Source organism: Labrus mixtus, chromosome 9, assembly GCF_963584025.1.
Source record: "Labrus mixtus chromosome 9, fLabMix1.1, whole genome shotgun sequence".
NCBI classification, from domain to species: Eukaryota; Metazoa; Chordata; class Actinopteri; order Labriformes; family Labridae; genus Labrus; species Labrus mixtus.
Window position 1 is genome coordinate 17303445 of NC_083620.1, and position 21997 is coordinate 17325441.

The 21997-nt window shown below is 40.7% G+C and overlaps 2 protein-coding genes across 4 annotated transcripts; both read left to right on the forward strand.

The window, feature by feature from the left end:
* Positions 1-531: 531 nt before the first annotated feature.
* Positions 532-13755, forward strand: oafa (OAF homolog a (Drosophila)). The gene is made up of 4 exons (XM_061046614.1): positions 532-1266; positions 11455-11589; positions 11680-11860; positions 12759-13755. Exons 1-4 carry the CDS (start codon positions 1036-1038, stop codon positions 13031-13033), a joined length of 822 nt encoding a protein of 273 aa, XP_060902597.1. The 5' UTR covers positions 532-1035; the 3' UTR covers positions 13034-13755.
* Positions 13756-14908: 1153 nt separating this feature from the next.
* Positions 14909-20815, forward strand: tlcd5a (TLC domain containing 5a). 3 transcript variants are annotated; one of them, XM_061046617.1, is made up of 3 exons: positions 14909-15268; positions 17820-18023; positions 18468-20815. In XM_061046617.1, exons 2-3 carry the CDS (start codon positions 17828-17830, stop codon positions 18905-18907), a joined length of 636 nt encoding a protein of 211 aa, XP_060902600.1. In that variant the 5' UTR covers positions 14909-15268; positions 17820-17827; the 3' UTR covers positions 18908-20815. The 3 variants fall into 3 exon arrangements, with proteins under 3 accessions (XP_060902600.1, XP_060902598.1, XP_060902599.1); XM_061046615.1 differs by having other exon boundaries at positions 14913-15268; positions 18375-20815; XM_061046616.1 differs by lacking the exon at positions 14909-15268 and adding an exon at positions 15301-16146 and having other exon boundaries at positions 17828-18023; positions 18375-20815.
* Positions 20816-21997: the final 1182 nt, after the last annotated feature.

Consider the following 21997-nt stretch of genomic DNA (forward strand, 5'->3'; position numbering starts at 1 on the left):
AGTAACAAACGACAAATGCAGGGGAAAATAGACAATCTTTGTTTTGCTCATTTGGCTTTAGGGTAGACATGCTGCGCTGATTTTCACACTTTAAGTCTACATTTCACAGACTCAGCTAAACAAACAAGCAATAAAAAAAGGATTTATGTGCAAATGACCTTAGAAGATTACATTTCACAGCCCAACACCTAATTTATATTAACTGGATTTAAATTTTTATTTTCGATTTAAAAAGGGTTGTAAACTTAGGAAAATATCATCAGTAAGATTCTTTTTTCTTCCTCCAGGCCTACTACTTTTTCTATTACAACCAGCTGCAGGTTACAGTTTGCACACCAGCCTTTTATTTATCCTTACATGCTACGAACAACTCACCTAAAACTATCATTTGCAAATCCCCACAACACCTTAGTCATAATTGTTGTGGGGTATTATTAGTTCAGGCAGCTTGCTGGAGTGCAGGAGAATCACATGAGGCCTTTAAAGGGGGATGGGCAGGCTTTTCCAGAGGGTGGTATGGCTTTAAGAGTTTACTACCATCTCTGCACTCACTCACTCAGGCGCACACACTCAGTCACAACAGAAAGTTTGGAGTCCAGGCGAGATCTGGTGGAATACGGACGGATAGGAAGTGCATGAATTAAATGAGGAAGGGAAGGCAGAAGTAGAGGAATATCAACCAAACGCAGAACGAGAAGCGACGTGGGAACTCCGGAGAATATGTGGAGGGGAAACTGAAATGCGCATGAGCTAATCAACAACGCCGGAGCGAGAGACTTTCAATGGAAGTGAACTACTGAAGCTTCCAGCGGAGTCAAAAGCTCAGATTTTAGCCTAGGGAGACTGTCGTGTCGTTCTGTAAACGTGCTCGTGAATCTGTAAAGTGCTGGCACACAGCAGACGACATGAACACTCTGAATATGGAGGAACAGACTTTACGCAAACTCCAAGAAAACAGTTAGGGGATATGAGCGCTGATCTTTGGATTTCGCCTCGATTTTTTCCTCTCTCGGGTTCAGTTGTGCTTCTTTGGGGATGTTTGCGAGTTGCATCTGTGCGGCTTCAGTTCGGATACTGACCCGTCTCTGCGCCCTGGTACTGGTGGTCGCTGTGGGATTCGGGTCGGAGCTGCGGGTCCGGGTCCGGCTCTCGGACGGACTGGTGACCGATGAGGTGTTGGAGGCGGACAGTGAGAGAGACTCCATATCACTCGAGTTCAAACAAGGAGATGGGACGCTCATCACTTTTGTGGCGGACTTCAAGCAGGTGAGAGGTGGTCATGTGTGCCGGTTTTACTGAACTGTGGTGCCATAAGAGGACGTTATTGCCCACTTAGTCTGACACATGGTAGATAGAACTATGGTAGATAGCCTACTGTTAGAAAGTCTCACACTACGGTGTAACTGTGAAGTAAGCCTGAAGCAGAATCTGTTTGCCCAAACAACAAGGCAGGGGGCCCATAAGAGCTCTTTGAGGGATCCCCAGTAATCTAAAACATTATGGTTCTTAAAAGGGTCTTTTAGATAACATTAACAGCCAGTTGGTTCTGTATAGGTAGACATGATAGGTAAGCACAGTGACTTAATAATAGATGATCTTGTTATTTTTCTTCTGGAGCTCTCTCTGTGACTGTCTATGAGACCCCATTTTCAGTTTGGAAACCACTGATCTGATTTGATCTAGGGCTATATTAAGAAACTTTTAAGCTTAATGGGGTTCCTAGGATAAAACTCAAATCCAAAAGGGTGTGTGTAACTGTGACCTTTCAGGGACTGAGGCTGTATTCAAAAGTGTAAATGTCTGCTATTTTAGCTATTTCTTGTTGCCTTAACCTTTTTTTCCCCATTAGGCTATATCAAGCCATCTATAACATAAAAACTGTATTTGATTAAGGATACATTTGAGACACAATAACACTGTAACACACATGAACTTAAGAGATCTCTTCATTGATCGTTTTCCATCTCAGTGTGAGTTTCACTGAGGTCAAGACAGCTGTTGATGTGGATGTCCACACAGACCCCTGTGGCCCAGAAGTGATCGTTATAGCCGCCATTTTTAGCATTCTTCTAAGAGCAGATCAAGTGTCCCCCTGCGTGGTCAGTGCTACATCCCTGACTTTTTTTGGGGGGGGGGGGACTAATGGCACTGTTTCACTTTTGACAATGACTGTTCATGAGACAAATAAATGTCAGTGCTGGAAGGAAGCTACAACTGCTGCTATCGGCCAGGGTGGGTGGGTGGGTGAGTGAGGGAGTGAGTGAGTGTGGGGGGGATTCAGAGAAGCGCACAGAGCAAAGGCATGTGTCTGTGATGGTTGCTGTCACACAGAAGCTGACAAGCTGGCGAGATGTGAAGGGGGAGATTTACCAGGATTAAGTGGGCATGTCTGACCTTTTTGATCTGTACGTCTGGTTCACTAACCAAAACAGCTAATTTAGAGTTGAAAGAGAAGAGGCCGTCACCCCCGATCATTGGTGACAAAACTGATATAAAGAGACACACACTGATCTGTGTGAGGGGAAGCTTTTGCTTGGTGGCGCAGGGCCCTTTATGTTGCTGCGTTCCTTCATGCATGCACATATGGTTCTGTTTATTCGAATAAAGCCAACAGAACCTCTTAGATCACTTTACTTTTCCGCTGGCTGATTTATCTCTTCAGTTGTAGGTCGGCCTCTTTGCCCCCCCTCCTCCTCCTTTTTTTTCTTCTTCACCCTCTGTCTCCTTCTACCTCACTCCTTCCTGTCCGCCTCTCATTTCTCCTGCATGTGGTTTTCATTCAGTCCTTTTGCACTATCTCTAAGATTTATGGAAACTTGGATGAGCTGTCACTTCCAGCTGCCATGAATCTGGAGTCCAGCATGTGGGAAGTAGAGCAATATAACAGGGGTGTTTAGCTCTGGAGATTTATAACCAGAAAAAGTGGAAAGGTGATGTAAAAGTTAGGTAGTACCACTCGGAAGATCTAATCCCTGTTATTCATTAACTTGATTATAGATGATTGATTCATCTGGGATTGAAGTCTGTGTTCAAACAAAATGATCAGATCTTTGTTAATGACTGGACAGTTTCAAAAAGAAGTCTGTGAATAATCACCAGACAGCAGGCGTCTTGCTCTTTTCTTTGTGAATACGTGGCAAAGATTTGATGGTAAATGTTATAGCCATTAGACACTGGCTGAGCAAGAAGGAAGTTTAGTCAACCTTATCCAAGCAATGAATCACTGTGAGAATCGGCCGTACTGCGATTTCAGGAGGGTTACTCTGCAGACATATGGAAAAGATGATGTGGTTTAGCTCGCTCCTCACACCTCTGTGTCGTGTTGAGTAAATCTCAACATGTAGATAACATCGTTTAAACCACTGCAGAACTGTGCTGATGTCAGTTTTATGAAAGAGGGGCATCATGGGAGGGTTGGTTTATCCCCTTCTGGTTATTCTGTAATTGCATTTCTATGTTGCTCAACTTTTTGCAGAGTAGGAGGTAGGCTTCTTTTCAGTAATCTCAATATTTAATTCCTGTCTGGTATCATGGTGATGTATTTACAGCTCAATCATCTCAGAAAATATGTTACATTGTATCAATCTGTTTGCAGTCCAGTGATATCTTGATGACATCTTGCAGTTTCCCAACAAAAGACCAACCTTATGTGTTGTTGTAGCTGTAACATTTCAGTACAGATCTGCTTTTTTCACTTCTGCAACAATTTATGGTCAAACAAAGTCTGAGACTTTGAGCTGAACATAAACCATGTCTTTGAGTTTAATCCAAGGGAAATGTCTCGCATATCTGAAAGGCTGTTTTGGGTCTTTCCAGATGTAGAAAGTTTGTCGGAGAAGCTAATCAGTTTCTACTCTATTTTCATGTACAACCAGCGGATCTGTAGGACTCTCAGATGATTTAAGACTTTTAAAGAGGGTTTCATTTCTCAAAATGCAATGGTGCACATCCTTGTACGTCTCTTGACCCGGGCTTTTTTAAGCATTTGAAAGGAAATATTTCTTTAAGCATTTGTCCAGAACTAATCTAGATTAATATGAATTGGCTGTTTAAATTTGGAAAGCTCTCCACCCCCACAAGTCATGTTCTAACAGTCTGCTGTCAAAGATGTTCCAAGATGCCGAACAAGTGAGACAGAGCTTGAGTTTGGGGGGGTTGATAATACTTAGCTGTTATCTTCGTATCTTATACTCCCTAATACTGCTTCAGATACGACAACTTAAGTTTTGACCCATACCAAGTGTTCCCTTCTGTACCAGTGCCGAGTAAAATACATGGGAACACTGATGACAATTCACCAGCTTTGACCATCATTTCACTCGCACTAGAACCACACTGTTGATGATTGTTATTGTGTGATAACTTACTTGAAGAAAGTTATTATTATTATTTTTTTTGGGGGGGGGGGGGGGGGGGGGGTTCTAAATAACTGTATCAGATGGGTCTGTTGTCTAGGGAACTCTCCAATACCCAATACTGCATTTTAGGCAGCATCAGTGGCCCATTAGACACTAGTACTGGCATCAGAAACCATTTTAAAAATCATCCACTGAGTGTTTTGCAGAGTATTTGTCTGCGCTGGAAGGTTACATGGTTTTAGATGTAGCCTGACCTCATGCTGTGCTGATAGATCAAGGGAGCAACAGATGTTTCAGATTACTTGTCTCACACTATCATGTTGAACTGGTCTGTATTATGTCAACAAAAGCACCATAATCAGAATGAGCCTGTCATCCATTTAGATGGATGAATCTTTATTTAATTTTTTCACCAGATTAAAGCCGCTTCCATTTCATCCAGATGAGTTTTTTTTACCCACAGGTCACTTTTCTGATTGTCTTCAAAGCACTGTAAGGCTTCATGGATACGCCCAACAGTGAGCACTCTGTGAGAATGAACTGGAGATTCTTTACACACCCTCATGTGTGATGTCAAAAGCAGAGTGAGAGGCAGGTTAGTTGGCCTTTCTGTAAGCCATCCCCTTGGGATATATACAGTATCTGTTCTCTTGTAGCCTCCACAAACTGTGTCAAACATCACAACTGTTTAAATTGGATTTGGATTGAAGCTTTTATGAGCTATAAGACGTACTCTTTTTCTTTTTTTCCTTTTTGTTCGTGGGAAATGCTGTTGTTTTCCAAAGAAGCAACTGCAAGTCAGTGCAGTGCAGTCACCATTTCTTCTGTGATGTTTTTTTTTTTCTTTTTTTCCGCCACACCTTACCTCTCACTCAACCCTGAACCACCATCCCACTTTGTCACTTGCACAAACTTGCAAAGTCTTTGTAACAGGTAAGTGTCACCTATTCTGGGAAATGGCCTTGCTTCAGACACTTTTGACGGGGCACACTATTGGGGCACATTGGGTTTGCCCTCAGTGCTATTGTGAAAGGTCACAGTGAGTCATCTGCGAGTCATCGATAGATCAAATCAAACTGTGTGAGAAACGGAGCCGTGATTGAATGAAAATGAAACACAGCCAGTAAAAGACTTCAGTTATTTATTTGATACACAGGTACACAGGAATTAGGTTTTCGTTTTACATTAAGCGGTACCTTAAAAGACCTCTACTCCTACTCAGTTTCACTTTTCACTATATGGCCCCTTTCCACGTGGAAGAGATAATCTCCATAGAGAAGTAATTGCACAATGAGGTCCCATGAGGTCACTCTACAAGGGAAAATCGAGAGCAAAGATAACATTTTATACCTGGGATTATAACTGATGTGCATTTTCTTCTTTTTTTTTACTCCCTGCACCTTTCATTGCACTGTGTGCAGGCGCTGGTTCCTTTCAAAGATAAACCCGTACACTTAAACCTTTTCTCCTAGCCACCCTTTGTTCCCTTCTGACTCCCAGTCCAAGGAAACTAGCTTCCTCTGTGGCCCTGTTGTGGCCCTTCAAGGCCCCACATGGGCCCCCTTTGGCCTCTTATGGCCCCTGTTGATGTCTTTATCCTTTATCCTCCTCCCACCGGCAGGCCAGATGTTCGTCTGTGAGGCTGCTGATAAAGGGGAAAAAAAACTCTCCATTCCCACAGACGTGCAAGGCGAGATGACGCAGCAGAGTGACACATCTTTAGAGTTTCTTTCCATCAGAGACATTGGACTGCAGTAGCTGTGGCCAGCACAGAGCATAGTTAGGATCATTTCACCGCAGAGGTTTTAAGATTGCATGTGACCACAAAAAAAATGCTAACAAAGGGTTTACTTTGCCAAAACCTGTGTCCTGTTTTCCATCAGGTGTCCTGAAATGTCCTTTTGTCAAATTTGTGGCTCTGTCCTTTCAGTTGGCTCTGCCTGGTTACTGCAAAGATATACAAATATAGATCAGATTCCATGCAAAAGCTATAAAGGCCCACACTTGGGAAGGTAATAATTACTCAATTTATTGTCAAATAAACGACTCTTGTGTCACTTTTCTAAACTGTCTGTATTGTAAAAGTTATAGAAATTAAAGGCATGACTTTATGTTTTTCCAATTCTGTAGAAAGTAGTATCAGGTCGCTTTTTGATCGTGCTATTATGTTTTAATGTCATTAAAGAGCTGTTTGTGTGTCCTTCTGCAACAGGATATGAGAGCTGTGGGACAACGGTTAGAGGCTCAATGGGACTTTAGCCATCTCCATTGTTTATGCCTTATCTATCTGCCTCATTTCCTTCCCTGTTAGCACCCACTGTTTGTCTCTCTGTCATTTCCTGAATGCAAAGTCTCCATAAACAGTTTGGGTGTCTGGATAATTGCATCCAGACTCGGTGAGAATGAAAAGTTCCCTCGTTGTGACCTGCACATATTTTGCACAGGTTTTAAAGACCCATTGGTGGGTTTTTCTGGCTGTTTTTCTGTTTTTCTAAGTTACACTCCTTAGTTGGAAACAATGTTACCTTCCATTGTTATCAGTCGAACAGCCAAGGGGAACACCGTTCTTTCCATGGCCTGCAGTGTTTTTATTGTCCATTCACTGCCACTGTTTACTAATTGGCTCGCTCCTTGGACAGCCAGGTGTGACCCAGCCCCAAATCTGACTCCCACATTCCTGCCTTTGGAGACTGTGTAATTAGCTTCAACTCAAGCATTTCTCAGCACAGCAGCCTTTCTCCTGCTCCTTTTGTCTGTGTGAGTGTGGCTCACCCTCTCTCCCTCTTTCTCCCAACATGATCTTTAATCCCTGCCTACACCTGTGCTTTCTAAACAGGGGGCTCCCCTCTGCCAACACGGACCTTTCCATCACCAAACAGGGTCAATCTGAATGTTGTTTTAAAAGGGGGAGGCAGATCTACCTAAATCCTTAAAACACCTACAACATTTTCCACTATGTTTTTACAAATAAAGACCAAAGAGATCAACTGAGATCCTAGAGGATGCTAGCCCCTGGTCACAATTTTGTAGTATTTCAGAAAACGTTTTGGTTCCTGCTCTGAAAGATTGACTGATAAAATAATTCCAGACCAACCAAAACACCCACACAGACCCACCGTGATCCCTAATTAGTCATCAGAGCGTGGCTGACCAACAGTCCTCTCCAGGCAGCCGTCAGCCTTATCAACAGACAGGGTCTTAGAGGGGATTGGAAAACAGGAAGAACCTCCCGCACAGGGAATAGCTGCTGGCACACTGTTTGTGTTTGTGTGTGGGTTTGTGTGTACATACATTTGTGTGTGTTTGAATGTCCACCCATGCATGCAAGTGTGAGTTGGCACAGTTAGTGCAGTTTTGCAGTAGAAGTCTTTTCCCTTGAATATTTAAACCGCTCTTAGCCACAGAAAATAACCTGTTTTTTTTCTGTCCATTTAGGGCTTTACATGGATCTCCTTTTTACAGCCAGTAAAGCAGGTACAAGCTAAGTGAAAAGAACGTATTTGATTAGCTGGGTTACAACTACAGTGACTGAGAATGTGCACTGTAAATGGCACTCTTTGACTGACTGAATGGGCTTTTGTGCACCTCTTAAATAACCTGGCCCACCAAAGGTAACTGCCAATGAAACAGTGCTCCACCTCTCTGCTGTTTAACAGGTCAGAGTTTGACCCACTAGTCACTTTTCATGAATACAGGCTTGTGTTTGGCTGTTGGCCAGAGGTAGTTTGTCTCCAAATGGACTAAGTCCCGGGTGTCGGGGAGCGATGCTGAGGAATCTGTACTTGTGTGGATTATTTATAGCTGTGCTGACATTTACAGGGCTCTGGTCGGGAAAAACTCAAGGCTACAATGTCCTTTGATTATGGTATTACCCCGTCTTTTTCAAGACAGGGGAATGTCACCCTTTTAATTCTTAATGTCCGCACCTGGTGATTTTCTCTAAATGTTGGTCTGCAGACCTTTAATTTTTACTTAGGTCTGTGAAAATGCACGTTCAGGAGGTGACTCATTCTCCAGATGTAGGCCTTACTTCTTTAAGGAGTACTTGTGTATTCAAGTAGCCTTGCTAGCCTTTTTTTCCCTTCAGTTTAGAGAATGCGATGTCCTGAAGCTGAATCAGTGTTTTTCTGTTCGAAAGTTTCTCCAGCTTTCAGGTCATCTTCTGAATAACAGGAAATACATGCATTACCCCCCTACTGCTTTCAACACAATCTTGACACCTGTCTCTATCATGTTTGTCTGGTCAACTGAGCTGGTGGCACATTTAATAAATATATAAATATGTTGCTGTTGTTTGATCAGTTAGTTCACTCTCTTCTGTTTGGTGACCGTATGTTATCATAAAATCAAACCTCTGCAAATATTGCATTCTCTCTGCTCTATTGTCTTTTATTTTTTACAAACAAGTCAGTGTGTGAATGTGCCACGGTTGGTTTCAGGCAGGCACAAGTGAGTCTCGTCTTGTCCAAACAAACAGTTGGATCCAGCAGCTTCTGTCTGGATGGGGCTGTTGAGATGATGTCATTGTTTTCACTGTTTTTGCTATTAGAAGAAGTGCTGATTATTATTTCAGCAGCAAGTTAAAAACATTGGGTTGTTATTGCTATTTAAGGGCCTCAGTTAGAGTAACTTTTTTAATAGTTAGTCGAAAGACTCGCTACCTGGAGAAATGTTTTTTTAAAGGCCACCGGTATGACTTGAGTAATGGTTTTAGAGTTAGGTGAAAGGGATGGAATTAATGATCAACACCATTCTCATGTCTTCATGCTAAATGTGCCTTTGTATTGCCCCCCGGGGACAAATAAAGTTTTTTTTTAATTGAATTGAATTGAAATTTGAAGCCACCAGTAGATGCTTAGCTTAGCTTAGCTTAGCATGGCTAGTAAAAAGGGGGATACAGCTTACTTTGCTGTGACAAAAGCCATCTGTCCGATATTTACCGAAGTTTGCTATTAGTGTCTCTGAGAATGGATCCTTGGCTTATCTTTTCCATTTAGTTTTTATGTTTAATTTTCTACAGGCACCAGCTACTCCGTCAGCTGTTGGGAGTTATTTCAAGCTTTTTTTATGCCAACAAGTTCTACATTTACTGCAGCTGTTGGAGCACTAAGAAAATAACACAACCAACTTAATAAAGTGACTCTAGAAGTATCATGACAAAGAGTATGACAAGTTGTCCTTCCTGTTCCTGCATCACTGCTCTGGAGGAAGTCATGCCTGCCAGCTGCAAATTAACATACAGACCTGAGAGTGCTCTCCCTTTTCTCCACCCAATCTGAAGCTAATTATTCTGGATTTACTTGTTTTCTGTTGTGTGCAGATGATGTTGGCTTCAGACTAAGTTGCATCAGCTATCAGTTGCATCAAAAGCTGTTGCCACAGTAAGCGGAGATGCCCTCTCCTTGCCCCCTTTTTGGCCTTACCCCAAAGCAGGGCAGCAGAAGTAGACAATCATTAATCTGGACACACAATTACACAAGAGGAGGAGGAGGCAACTCAGCGTCTACATTTTACCATTCAGAAACATCCAAAGAAGCATAGTTGGTGGAGCTACCCTTCTCCTCTGTAATTACCCAGAGAGCCCTGGGGCAAATCTGTGCGGCTGACACGAATGCCTTCCCTCCTTTCTGTGCCTACACTTACACATGTGCACACACACACACACAGCATCCCAGCGTAGCGCCATGTGTCTGCAGTATGGGAGGTCTCAAAGTCGTGGCCTCCGCGTCTCCCAACACTGGAGGGGGAAACGTCGCTCTCTGCCGTGTCTCTGTCGGCTTTGTGTTCCCTCTTCGTTACAACTCACTTTGATAGATTCATGCCTCCTGCAGTCTTGACATTCTCTTTAATCATTCCTACTTTGTTCTTTCTGTAAAGATAAACTACAAAACTGGGTTATTATCACAGCAAGGGTACATCTGAGGTATTTAATTTCAATTTTCTTTGCTTCTACAGTCATTTTGAGTCCTTGTTTTCTTACAACACTGAGCACAGAGACATGAGGGGAAAGTCTGAGGTTAACATCACATAAAGCCTGCAAAGCAATATTTGCTCTGTAATTTGCTTTCCAGAGGTCAAATAGTCTTGAATAATTGTCTTGTGTAATACCCATGCCTGTATTGTACCCCTGCCACGAACTCTTTTCACAGACTATAGTGGTACTTCAAGAGATGAACCAGAGATCACGCAGAGTGGTCTATAAAGAGGTACAGAGCGTAAACACATCCAAGGCTATGCTGCATTGCTTACTTGCCAGTGGGTACACTGTTGCATACAGGAAGTGGAACCAAAGGGCTTAAGGCGAACTCAATGGGGTTATCTTTAGGCTGTTTTAGCGGTCCCAGAGTTCTTCCTGCTCAGAAACAGCTTCTCTTTCCACAGGCTTGGTTGGCTTCAGACTTCTGTGTGAAAAGTGGAGGAGGGGTGTTTTTGGGCCTGTGTGAGTCTATCTACAAGCCAAAGGTTGGGGGGTGGGAAAGGGGTTGTCTGATGAATAGGAAGACGGGTCTGCTGCTCTACTCTCCCCACTGCTGGAGCTTCCCATCATGCTTTGCATGCCCTCTCACACAACTCTTTACGGCCTTGGGTTTGACGCCAGATTTCTCAACACGGTTGCCAACAGCAACAATTTTTTTTCCCCTAGATTCCTCCACTATCACCATTTTCCTACTTGCACAGTTCCACATAAAACAGAGTGGTAAAATGTGCCAGACTTTTACAGCATGTGAGAAACTTTGATAAGTTTGTCAAAAAAGCGCCCTAGGGATTTAATTTGACAGTACAAAAGAACCAGAACATTGCTAGATATACATTGCACAGACATACAGAATATATAAAGTACCATCAAAGTGTCAGATGATGCTCTGTGATTGTAGAAATAATAAACCCTCTTCACTTTTAGCAGACAGTTGTTTAAACATCTTTGAGCTCCACATATTGAATTACTTTGAGCGTCTGGAAATGGAAAGAATATTTGTTCTAATCTGTATGAGCCTACACATATAAACAGTAAGTTATTACATCCTCGCCTGATGCACCACTTCAGTGTCTTCTGGGGAAGGTCTGTTTATCGTCTCGCATCCCTGATGTCTTGCAGGATGTGAAAATATTCCGAGCGCTGATCCTTGGAGAGCTGGAGAGAGGGCAGAACCAGTACCAGGCCCTGTGCTTCATCTCTCGCCTAAGCCGCAATGAGATCATACCCAGCGAGTCCATGGCTCGTCTAAGACAGGTATGATACCGCTAATGGAAGTATTCATGTCTTTTTTTTTTTGTGTGTGAATATGTTCCTAACTCTTAAAATGTTTGCTGTTCTGCTTAGAAAAACCCTCAGGCCATTCGCTTGGCAGAGGAGCGGCGAGGACTGGAACAGCTGACGATGAGCGCAGCGGTCAATCTAAGCCGGGCCTGGCAACTCAGCTCCCATATCCACAACATGTGCAGCGAAGCCCGGGAGGCCATCTACACCAGAGAGGCTGATGTTAAACACTGGCTGGACAAAGGTGAGAGTTGTGCTGAGTTGTGTGTCAAAATGTATATCCCCGTCCTCCTCTGTACTGACACTCTGTTTTTCATCACCTCAACTTCATGATAGTGAAATCACTGTTCTTTCTCTGGCTTCTTGTTAAGGCTTCACTACTCTTGATCCTATCTTTGTTTACACGTTTCTTTCTTGTTTTACATATCTGATAACATGTTTTCACTTTTACCTTGAATACTTTAAAACTTGAATAATCCACCCCTTGATCTTGGAACTTGCACGTTTTTTCCCCCTTAAAATGGATTTATTTGTACTGCATTGCCATGGACCTAAGTTCATAAGTAAATTTGCTATTAAGTAGGTCAAATCATAACAGGAAATAAATCCCTCTTGCCACAAGTGTTGATCAGAGTTGTGAGATTTAGATTTCAAATTGGGCTGCACAGCTCTTAAATTTTCTCTTAATTAAAAAAAACAAACTGTGACATAATTGTACAACCCTCACACCTGGACACACACCTGGATTAAGAACATATAATTTCCCATTAACTATACTGCCTTTTTCGCAGAGGGATCAAGTATCTAAATGGCAATGAAGTCCAATATATTCTAGCTGAGGAGAATCTTTATGACAGCGCTATTGTCCGCTGACAGCACTGTTATAGAGGAAACAATGTTGATGGTCATGGTTCACCAAGCACTGCGCACCATTATCAGCGGAGGGAATCACAGTAGCATCTCCTTTGCATAACAAAGCTGCCTTTTTTTTTGCCGCACCATCTCCTCTCTTTGGAGCCACTCAGTTCCCCCTCTCCAGTTCAATACAGTATTTAATTGAGTGAAATCACACCGAGGATGATAGCTTGCTTTTGTTTTTTAAAGCTTTGGTAATAATGCACCCTCTCATCTCTGTGTCCCAGGAGTGGATGGCTCCATGTTTGAGACCCTGCCCCACACAACAGAGGTGCCCAGCTTTCAGGCTTGTCATTCTACTAAAGACTTGTGGCAACCGTGTCTCTGCACATACAGCCTGCGTCTGGAGTGGTACCCGTGTCAGTTAAAGTACTGCCGCAGCAGGGACACAACAGGAAAAGGCTCGAACTACAAATGTGGCATAAAGAGCTGCAGCAAGGGCTACCATTTCACCTACTATGTCCCCCAAAAACAGCTCTGTCTATGGGATGAGGAGACCTAACATTTTGTTTTTAACTCTTCTAAAAGGATCATTAGTTTTGTTTCCCCCTCAAGCGAAGCCAATGCTTCCCAACCCATGCTATTTAAAGACAACACAGTAACACTGGACCTCAGTTTATATGATGTTAAGTGAAGCTGTCTTAAATGGGGAGTGAGGAGAACATGATGTCCAAGCTGAGACAAAAAAAGAATTCAGGTTCAAAATGAGACCAAATCCTTTAAAGGAGGAGAGGTGCAGCTCGTTGTTCTAAGAGGACCCACTTACTCTGAGCCTCTTTTGGGAAATTGACATATCATTGTCAACTATGACGGGACTTTGCCTAGAAGCGGTCACTTTTGTGCCTTTTTTTTTCAGGGGTGGGGGGATTTGTGAAGCAGATGATTGATGCCATCGACACAAACCTGTCAAACAAGCTACAATGTGCACAAATCTGGATAGTGCATTTCTGCTTATGCAAACACCAGCAGGGGAACAACATGTGTTTCTGATCAAAGGAGCCGTACAAATGGTCGCCCATTCTGGTGAAGGATCATTTGGATGGTGGATTTCTCTCTTTTAAAAAGCTCTGTGATAAACGGTTTGTAGTCAGCTAAATGCCATGTTTGTTCAGCAGCATAAGCTGGCCAACAAAGACAATTCTTCCCCAATGCTGGCTTTATTTATTTTAGTTGCAAAGTGAAATTATGGAGGACTATTTTTTTATCTTTTTTTTTTTTTTTTTTTTTTTACAAATAACTAATTTTATCTTTTTTGTGTTAAACAAGCTCTCAAAGTCACATAATCCACAGGTCTTCAGTATCAGGAGTTCTTTGGATGTTGTTTCCAGGCTCATCTGCACACCATGCTAGTTGATAGGCAGTTTTAATACCTTATTTCATAGGACAATTTAAGTAAGGTCCTTTTTAAAAGCCATGAGTGGAGTCCCCGTGTCTGTCAATCACATTCTGAGTGTCAAGTAAACCAAAGTCAAAGGAAATACTGTTAAAAGAAGGTTGTAATGTCTCACCATCCTGTTTATCCATGTTTGAGTTCAATAAACTGCAGCGTAGCCTTTTAAATGATCTCTACTGCCATCTGCTGCTCAAACAGGGTTTCTCATATCTGTTGAATCCAGAAGCCAGAATTAATATAATTTGGTTTCATGCCAAAAGCTAAGTGTTATTAATTTAAACATCTTATATCCCTTATTGTTTTTTCATGCTTTTGCGCTTATTGATCTTTTGGGACCAAATTTCAGTTTGTGTGTCTGTTCTGTTTGGTTGAAGTATAATTTTGGTCTGTCATACCTCCATCTTCATCTCAGTCTTAACTGCCATATACTGTTCATTTTGTTTATGTTCTGTGATTGTTTGTCCTGCTTACTAAAGAACCAAATGAGTGAAATATTTCTATTTGTGGCCTTTTCTGGCGATCAAGTGCCTTAACATTTCCACTGATATCTTTGCCATGTAATTATAGGATAGGTTCTATAAAAATGTTTTTTTCTATGAAAGAGTTCTGACTACGCTGTTAAAAGTTGCCATAAGGAGAATATGAAGCAATTAGGTAATGTACCATTTAGGAGTTGTGTTTTACATTAATTGTTTCAATAAAGTCTTTCTTTGCACTGCAAAAAAAAGTGAAAGTAATATTTTTTTTAACTCTTTCTCTGGGGACATTTTCTGCCTTTTTCTAAGCAGTGAACAGAGGCCTGTCATATTTGACCACCTCAGCTTCCAGTGTACACATTTTTACTTTCAAGGTCAGTGCTTGCCACCAAGGTATTAAGCAATTAAGATATTCTCAGCGACATTAAGTAAATTTAGCTACTAACAAAAATTAAAGCACATTTTTACATTTATTGACATGTATTTGTATGTAGTTCCTCCTACTCACCACATGATGTCGCCACTGAAAAAGGATGAAGCAACCTCCCATCACATGGACAATACATTATGAAAGATGGAAACATGTTCTCTCTGATAAATATGAAATAATGACGCCATAATATCTAAACAACGACATAGAGTGGGATGTTTCGGGAAAAGAACCCTTCAACAATTGCCAACAGTTGCATGTAGGCCTACAACGACCAGTAAGGTGGCGAGGCAACAACTGAAGAGGGATGCTGTGGAACAACGACACAGAGCAACCACTGTCTGCAAACAAGCCTTTTTCAGTCAAACCAACATCACTTCACTGAACGCAAAACGCACAGGATGTACGCGAAGGAACAACTACATGTGCAGCCATAAGGTAAGAATATGTAATTTGACTGCTTTTGAGAAGCATCACCACCCGATAAGAAAACACTCCGTTAGCCCTTTAACGTTAGCTTGCTGTTGTTACTTTGCTAACTGGATGGTGCTAACTGGGTAGTTTTGCCTGTATGATCTTGTCTTGCTAAGGAGGGGATATTATATTTGATGAAAAGGGAAGTTTTAAGTTTCCCTCAGCACGGGAATAACCATTAAGGCTAACATAAACTACAGCTGTTTTCAATTTACTTACTGCTAACGTTACGTCTTCGGTTTCCATGGAAAGAACCCTTCAACAATTGTTTCCATGGAAACCTAATAAGAATGCTGTGCATGCCGCTAGATTTTGCCTCTTGCGTTGGGAACCTTGCTTCCACATCTCTTATTTAAAAGCCTTAAACCATCCCTATAACTCATCTCTGATCATATAACTAACAAAGAAAGGTTGAAAGAACTCTTCTATAGCAACACCACATAACACTTACCTTTCTAAAAATATAACTTAACTTTTTAAACATTTTTTTAATAAAGTGTAGGCCTATGTTAGGGCCATTTGTGTGTTCAATGTATGTGTGCTCTTTGTAGCAATTCATTACTGTCCCAGTAGATGGCATATTCACTTTATATTCACAATTAGAGGAAGAGGTAAACACTGACAGGTGAGCAGCCGACCGAGAGACGCGCACTGTTTTTGACCGCCGTTGAAGTGTAAGGTGAATTGAACATTTAGCCTGGTTTTTGTTTTGCATGCAATTATAAGTGTATGTAACGACCAGAAGATCTATTGTGAATGAACGATTCGGATAAACCTGTTTGAGTGTGACAGCACGGAGTGAGTTATTCCCACGCAACACGGAAGACGACGCGTCAATTAAAGTAGGGTAACCCCTCAGTTGCTCAAACGATTTGATATGCAAGATCAAACAACGACAGTGTATATTCTATCGATTGCATTTATGTTTGTGCCTGTTCTCATGTAAGCGATAGGATACAGATTTGTAAATGTACCCAAACGGAATTGTCCATATAGGCTATTTTGGGTTTAATTGTATCTGTCACACATACCATTTGCACCACTGAATTCTTTGCTCATTAGTCATTTCTCGTCATTGCAGATCCTTATCCAGATACTAGGCCTATGTTAAATTTCTTTCTTTCTTTCTTTCTTTCTTTCTTTCTTTCTTTCTTAAATGTTGGGCCAAGTGTTTTATATGTTAGTTGTTTTTAACAGAATACAACCAAACTAACCTTGCCTTTATATATTCTGTCATTCAAAATGTGTGTTTTTTTTTTTTTTTTACCCAAACCCTTACAGAATCAGAATCAGAAATACTTTATTGATCCCGGAGGCAAAGCCGGTCGTTGCAGTTGCACAAAAACACAAGCAGTAGAAATATAGTCATATACAATCAAATATGAATAAAACAGTAATTCAAATAAAATATCAAGCTATAAGAAACAAGTTGTTCTTTACAAAAGCGCAGAGAGTGAGGCCAATATGGACTATATACACATTTGTAAGACTATTGCACAGTTTATATAATATTACATTTTGTATTAATGGACAGATTATTCGTATTATTATATTGCACAGTTTAAATAAATAATGAAAAATGGAGGAGGTTACAGTTTTTTAGTGTGAGATAGTCCAGGGTCAGTTGTAGACTTTGATGGCCACAGGCAGGAATGACCTCCTGTGGCGTTCTGTGGTGCATCGAGGGGGGGAATCAATCTAGCACTGATTGTGCTACTGTGCTGTTACCTGGAGATTTAAGGTGTTTCGTTATATATTTATGCAGTCTGATTATGTTTGGACTATTTGCTGGACAAAACAATCAATATGCAATATTACAGACTATTTCCACTACATAATGACAGTATACTGTAGAATGGCCATTTGAGAAAATATTGGGAAGTTGTCCACCTTTTTTGCTACCTACTATGTCAACAAAACGGATTTGGCCAGGTAACCTAATTAACTTTTCCCACTACAAATTTAATCACAGCTTCATCTCCCTCTGCCATCATTACTTATAGGATACCCCTTGTATTGTGATAGTACACACAAGAACTGGGACATGGGACAAAATAACTGCTTAATTAACCTTTCCCCCTCATGATGAATGTCTGACGCCCGGCACCCAGTAACCTCTCACCTAGTCCAGAAACTTGCTTGAAGTCTCAGAGACATCTTGTTCCAGACCAGTGAGGGTGGGCCTTTCCATTTGCATGGTCTGACCTCCTAGCACGAATGTCACAGCAGAAGAAGAGACGTCCCCCTCACCCCACCAGACCCTCAGCCTGCCAACTGTAGTGCTATTATAGTTCAAGCAAAGGCTAATTGTTGTTCACTTACAAAGGATTGCACAGTCCATGTCTTTGGATGGTAATGCTGTGTCTTTCTCCTGTAAGCGATATTACAGCACAAGATGAGTCTCTATGGATTTTTCTCTTAACTGTGTAATGTGATTCAAAGTTCACTTGATGACTGCTGACAGGGAAATTCTAAGGTCATCGTAAGGTTTTAGCTGTTTTCTTTTTGCCTGTAGAAAAGAAGATGGCACTCCTTGTGGTTTTTGCGCTGCTGTGCCTGTCCTGCTGGGCCTCTTTCTACTTTATCGTGTGCATTGTTAACGGGTCCAGAAGCTACGAGTGGAACTGTCGCCTCGTCACACTGGTACATGGCATCCTGGCAGTCTGCATCACATCATACATAGGCTATGTGGATGGACCCTGGCCTTTCACTCATCCAGGTAGGGGGCTTATCAAATCATCAATGTGTTATTATTTTTGCATAACAGACAAATTTAATGAGAGTCAATTGTTAACATTATTGCTGATTAATGCTGTCTATTTTGACTTGTAGTTTGAGCTCAGAATTGCTTCACATGTTGTGCAAAATGCTGAGTGTTATTCAAAACAGACATTAGTGTGCACTGTTTAGACTACAACAACTTGCAAAGTGTGGATAAGCTCTTCATCAGAGACAAATCCTTTAACTGTGATCCTCCAACCTTTATTCTGTATTGCTTGTGTTATTGCAACTTATGTGTAAAAAATATGCTAACTACAAACTGTTGCATGTTTCTGTTCATGGATGCCAGGTACCAAGAACACTCCCCTGCAGATGAGTGCTTTGGTGGTGAGCCTGGGCTACTTTATTTTTGATATGGCCTGGTGTGTGTACTTCCGCACAGAGGGACCCGTTATGCTGGCCCACCACACCATGAGCATCCTGGGAATCCTGTTGACTCTGTGGCTGGGGGAGTCTGGCATCGAGGGATGTGCGGTTCTCTTTGGCAGTGAAATCACCAACCCCCTGCTGCAGACACGCTGGTTCCTCAAACAAACAGGACGTTACAGGACAGTGCTGGGGAACGTTGTAGACATCTCGTTCGTACTGCTGTTTGTGGTAATGCGAATCTTTGTGGGAGGCACAATGCTGTACTGTGAGCTGATCTCCCCAAGACCGAGATTCTTTATCAAGTGTGGGGGAGTGGCTATGTATGCTCTGTCCTGGGTGTTCATGGTGGACATTGTCCGATTTGCAATTCGGAAGAGCAAGAGCTGGCACAAACAGCAAAAGAACCAACAAGAGACAGTGACAGCTAATGGCTACGAGTTGAAGAATGACTAATCGTTTTGTATTATCTTTTAGTAAACCGGTTCACATTTGGTGAGTTTTTCACTTTGGGTTACTCTGTAGAGACAGTACAAAAATATTTTTTTTGGTATTTTAAACTAAAATTAAAAAGGGATATTTCACACATGACTTTCTGTTTAGAATTGTCCTGTGACACCTTTTTGTGCTTTTTTTGATAAACTAGTTTTTATTGCCATAATGTCAGCTGAACACATGATAAATAAGGATTGATAATATATAACATGCAGTTAACAAACAACACAAATACAGTATGTCGTGTGTGTCCCTGAAAACCAAAGCACTTTCTATCAACACGTGAACAGATGTTACTCTAGTGGCCTACTCAAGTGAAGTGTTAGTGAAGAGACAGTTTACATGTAACACCCGTGGTGCTTGTGAAACATTTCTATTCACATCGGAAAGTTAGGGCTTTGCGGGGTTCTTTTGGCTCGTGTGAAACTTTGAGCGGATCTGAAAGATACACTCAGGGAGAAGAAGTCATACCAGAAAGTCTGAGTGAGATACAGAGAGATGCATTGAGATGATGACTGTTTTTTATGATTTACTGAAAGAAGTCTTCTATGCTTTTAACCACTGTAAAAAAAAGCTTACATATGATGTATTTCTCTCATGTATAGAAAGCAGTTCTACTCTGGAAATGCGATGATTTTGCGGTCTGTTTAGTTATGATTTACGCAAATTATAACCACTTCAAATGTTTACTAGAAAATATCTTACATATTTTGTATTCAAAGTTATGTGAAGTGTCTATATTCACTGTATAGTTGAGTATGGACCAGAATGACTTCATTAAGTTGTTAAGACAGAAGTCCGACGACAGATCTGTATACTCTTTACAGGAAGCTCACAATTATTTAATTTAACAGAGTCATGTCACAGTCTCATGGAGATTTTGTCAGGTGAAACTAAACTATTGAATGAAGTGAAATTCACTGTGAGCTATCACAGCTAGGCTTTCTTTAGTCTTTGCCTTATGTTTGATCAAACAAAAACAATGATTTAAGAGGTATATGTTCTATGTTTGATTAAGTCCCATAAACATTTTGATTTCTATATAAAGCCTTAACACAAGGGAGTACTGCCCAAATATCTAGGGCTGACAAATAAATAACTGTTGTTGTATATGTTCAATACAATGATAATGAAATAACACTGAGGTAATTGTGATTTCAGAAATTCTGTTTTCCAGTTTAGTCATTTCTAAAATGACAAAATAAGTAATTACTCTTTGTTTTATTGACATGTGGCGACTTTTGTCCTACTCTTTGTGTGGATTTTGACAGTGTTTGTCATTTTATATAAATTGTTGTCAGAAAAATATTAATCAAAGTATTTACATATGGATTTTAACTGGTATGGTCCAATCAGAAAAACACAAGTGCATCATGGGACTAAGGTGAAAGTGGTTTGGTATGCAGGTTATTAACAAACATGATTTAGTCAACTTCATGACTGGATTTGTTCTGAGGACAAACGGCGAACCACTAGCTTTCCTCTTTGTGCTTGGGCTTTATATTGTTTTTTTTTTGTTATTATTATGAAGTTGTGATTTTAAATCTATTCAACATGGATATCTGCAGTTTAAATGTCTGTCATCCCTTTGTTTTGCAACTTGCATGAAATCACTGAAATAAGATGTGCTGCTCTCACACAAGGTCTAGTTTCCTCTTCACTATTTCATCTAAGAAAGTAACATCTCTAACTGGTGTGTGCCTTAGTTTTCTGAATGTACTTTCCTCATTTTCTTTTGTTTTTTGGTATGTCTTGTATTGTGAACTCTCGGTACATGTTGAAATTGTGAAGAGCCACTTTCAGTTTTGGGTTTCATGATTTGCCTTTGTAATGCCTGTGTGGAGTCAAATAAAGATGTGATTGATTGTTTTTATGCATTTAAACTATTTAGAAAGAAAAATAAACAAATGAAGCTAAGGGATCGGCAGCGTTTGTGTCAATTAATTCAACAGACACTCATATGTCTGTGTCTTACACTAGAATTGCACTGAGACTGAAGTTACCATAGCTGTCCACAAGATGGTGTCATATCAATTATAAATGAATGAGCAGCGTGGCAACATGAGTAATTCTAAAAATGCTATTATAACAGTAAAATACAAACAAACAACAAAAAAACAAAGACATTGTAGAAAGTAAAAATTGATGCTGAAATTCCATGATGCATTTAAGAACTAGAGCATGCAAAGTTGTTTTGTACAACATTTTGGGTTATAGTGACTAGCATATGTTGTAGCGTCATACAGTATTTTAAAGCTGCTACAAACATGCAGTTTCACATATGTCATTCATCTACACAAACACTGGCTATGTAAATACTAAATTCATTGAATGGAATGTAAAGTTTGATATTGTTTTTGACAGGCAGTTTGAACACCTAACACCATACCTTAGTTTGTAAAGTGTATTTTCTTCTCTCAGGTTAGTTTAATGAGACAAACACATGTAAACTAATATAAAAACATGTACTCCAAGCGACTGTTAATGGAATCAATGAATATTAACTGCTCTGATACGGATTTTACCCCAAAATGTTTTTTTTTGTAGACTATTGTTAAGGACATTGATGAAACCACCCAGCTGGATATCCTTTTCTTTTTATTTCTGTCTCTTAAAGAGACCAAAACGTGCACAAACACATACATGAACACACAGACACACACCCACAGTCTGTCTTTCAGGCTTTATCTGTTGATGGGTTTAGTAAGATTCATAGAAAAGGGTTGTACTCTTATGGGTGATGGACAAAGACTGAGCTGTGGGCTGTAAATAATGAACATAATGACTACTCTCTAGGTCCCTGAACAACCACAGATACACAAGGCCATGAGTATCATGAAATAATCATAAAACAGGACGCATAATTAAAGGTATTCAACAACCTAGAATAAACTGCCTCCTTACCACTTTCAAAAATTTCAAAGCAATGTTGTCGTATTTAAAAATTAAATAAATCAATTCTTATTGACAATTTTACCTAATATTATTTTTTTGGCTTTATCTGCCACACTAATACTATACAAATCAAGTAGCCTTCTTCTATTTGACAGG